At 34.7% G+C, this 2,134-nt stretch overlaps 1 protein-coding gene across 1 annotated transcript; it reads left to right on the top strand.

Moving 5' to 3' along the window:
- The first annotated feature begins 527 nt into the window (after nucleotides 1-527).
- LOC114303630 (uncharacterized) lies at nucleotides 528-992 on the top strand. The gene is made up of 2 exons (XM_082880522.1): nucleotides 528-703; nucleotides 812-992. The coding sequence occupies exons 1-2, from the start codon at nucleotides 528-530 to the stop codon at nucleotides 990-992; spliced, it is 357 nt and encodes a 118-aa protein (XP_082736648.1).
- Nucleotides 993-2,134: the final 1,142 nt, after the last annotated feature.

The raw sequence follows: 2,134 nt of genomic DNA, 5'->3' as shown, positions 1-2,134 counted from the left end.
TGTCCTCTTGTACTATTTTTATATATACGGTTTATGAATTAAGGAGTCTTTAAATTTAAGTAATCTCATGCAACATCTACATCAAATGATATCAATTGTCTAACATTTTGATTATAGATCAATTAAAATACGATATCATCTAGATTGTTTGGTATGGAATGTTTGGATGTTCGTGTATGTATACATCATGCGGGTATTAACTAGTCCAAAGAAAGGATTAATACTTGGCAGAATTGCACACACACTTGTGGTGGTAAACATTTGACAATTATCAAGGCAACCTAATGTGAATAATAAATCAATCAAAAGATAGATTTGTTATTTGACATAACTTATTGTCAATATTTGATCATTACAACAAGAGTACCACTTACAATTAATATCACTGTCCAAAGGCTTGGTATTAATGTTGTGCTAGGTATCTTGAGATGTTGTCATAAAATTAATTGATTCAGAGATTGTTTATTTGGTTATTTGATATGAACATGGTTGTTTATTCATTTTATTTTGTTCTCTATTCAGCTTTAATGTCTACTACTTCAATATCTGCCAACATAAACAATGTTCCAGTGTTAAATGGAACAAACTTTAAGGACTGGAAAGAGAATATATTAATTGTTCTTGGCTGCATGGACATAGACTTGGCATTAAGTATGTTGAAACCGAATGATCTCACTGAACAAAGTACTCTTGAAGAAATTGTGTACTTTGAAAAGTGGGATCGTTCCAACAGGCTAAGTCTTATGATCATGAAGCGCGAGATTCCAGAAGTTTTTAAGGGTGCAATAATAGATGATGTTACCATTGCCAGTCAGTTTCTTTTGAAAATTCAAAAGCATTTTGCTAAAAACAATAAGGCTGAAACAAGCACGCTTTTAGCAAGCTTGATTTCAATGAAGTATAATGCGCTTTTAGCAGGCTTGATTTCAATGAAGTATAAGGGCAAGGGTAATGTTCGAGAGTACATCATGGAGATGTCTCATCTTGCTTAAATGCTTAAGGCACTAAAGCTCGACCTATCTTATGATTTTCTCGTGCATTTAGTTCTCATCCCTCTTCCTGCACAATTTAACCAATTTAAGGTCAATTACAACTGTCAGAAGGAGAAATGGACTCTCAATGAGCTCATTTCATTTTGTGTGCAAGAGGAAGAGAGATTGAAGTAAGAAATGACTAAAAGTGCTCATCTAGCTAGCACCTCAAAGAATATAGGGAAGATAAAGAATAAAGGAAAAGAAGTTGTTGTTCCCAAGGGTCCGGAGCAAAAGAAATAGAAAACAGAGGATGGTTGTTTTTTTTTTTTTTTTTGTGGCAAGCCCGGACACAAGAAGAAGGATTGTGCCAAATTTTCCACCTGGTGTGTAAAGAAAGGTACATTTCCTGTTTTGGTCTGTTCTGAGATCAATTTAGCTTCAGTACCAAGAAACACTTGGTGGGTAGATTCTGGTGCTACTACTCACATATGTGTTTCTATGTAGAGTTTCCCGAACTACCGAGAGCCAACTAATGCTAAAAGACATATCTTTGTTGTCACGCCCCAAAAAAAAAAATTAACATGGAATTGCCATAGTAACAAGCATTCACTAAAATCAGACAAAGATCATTCCATCTTCTCACACACACACATATATATATATATATACGCTAACTGGGTTTAACATCAAAAGTTCCACATGCAATATAAATTCACAACATAGAGGTTACATGAATGTATAGCATGTGAAACACTAAAAGCTCAACCATCAAAATGCCCTTATGGGCTTGCAAATTCCAAGGCAATAGCCTAGTCACACAAAATGGTCTCTCGGATGCATACCAAATTAGCCCTAGGCTTTACAAAAATATTTCAAAAAAAGGAAAAGTGATCTACTCTTCAGCAAACATGTCCCCACCCTTAGCTCGGCGGGACCACAACATCTTTACCTGCATCAAATCTCATAGGGGTGAGCATAAAGCCTAGTAGAGGAATACCAAACAAAGTATATACGTTTATGTTAGATGGCCAAAATTGAATGCAAGTGCAAATGCGATGCAATACCTTTTCAAAATGTTATTCAAGTCTTTTTTTAGAAACACCATGCATTTCATCTACAATTGCAATCTCATAAATTTCCAAATTTAAACTTTTAATTCA

The sequence above is a fragment of the Camellia sinensis genome, chromosome 7 (genome assembly GCF_055761805.1).
Source record: "Camellia sinensis isolate YWXY chromosome 7, ASM5576180v1, whole genome shotgun sequence".
Lineage (NCBI taxonomy): Eukaryota > Viridiplantae > Streptophyta > Magnoliopsida > Ericales > Theaceae > Camellia > Camellia sinensis.
The sequence above is the reverse complement of the archived record's forward strand: the minus strand, read 5'-3'. Positions and strand labels throughout refer to the sequence as shown.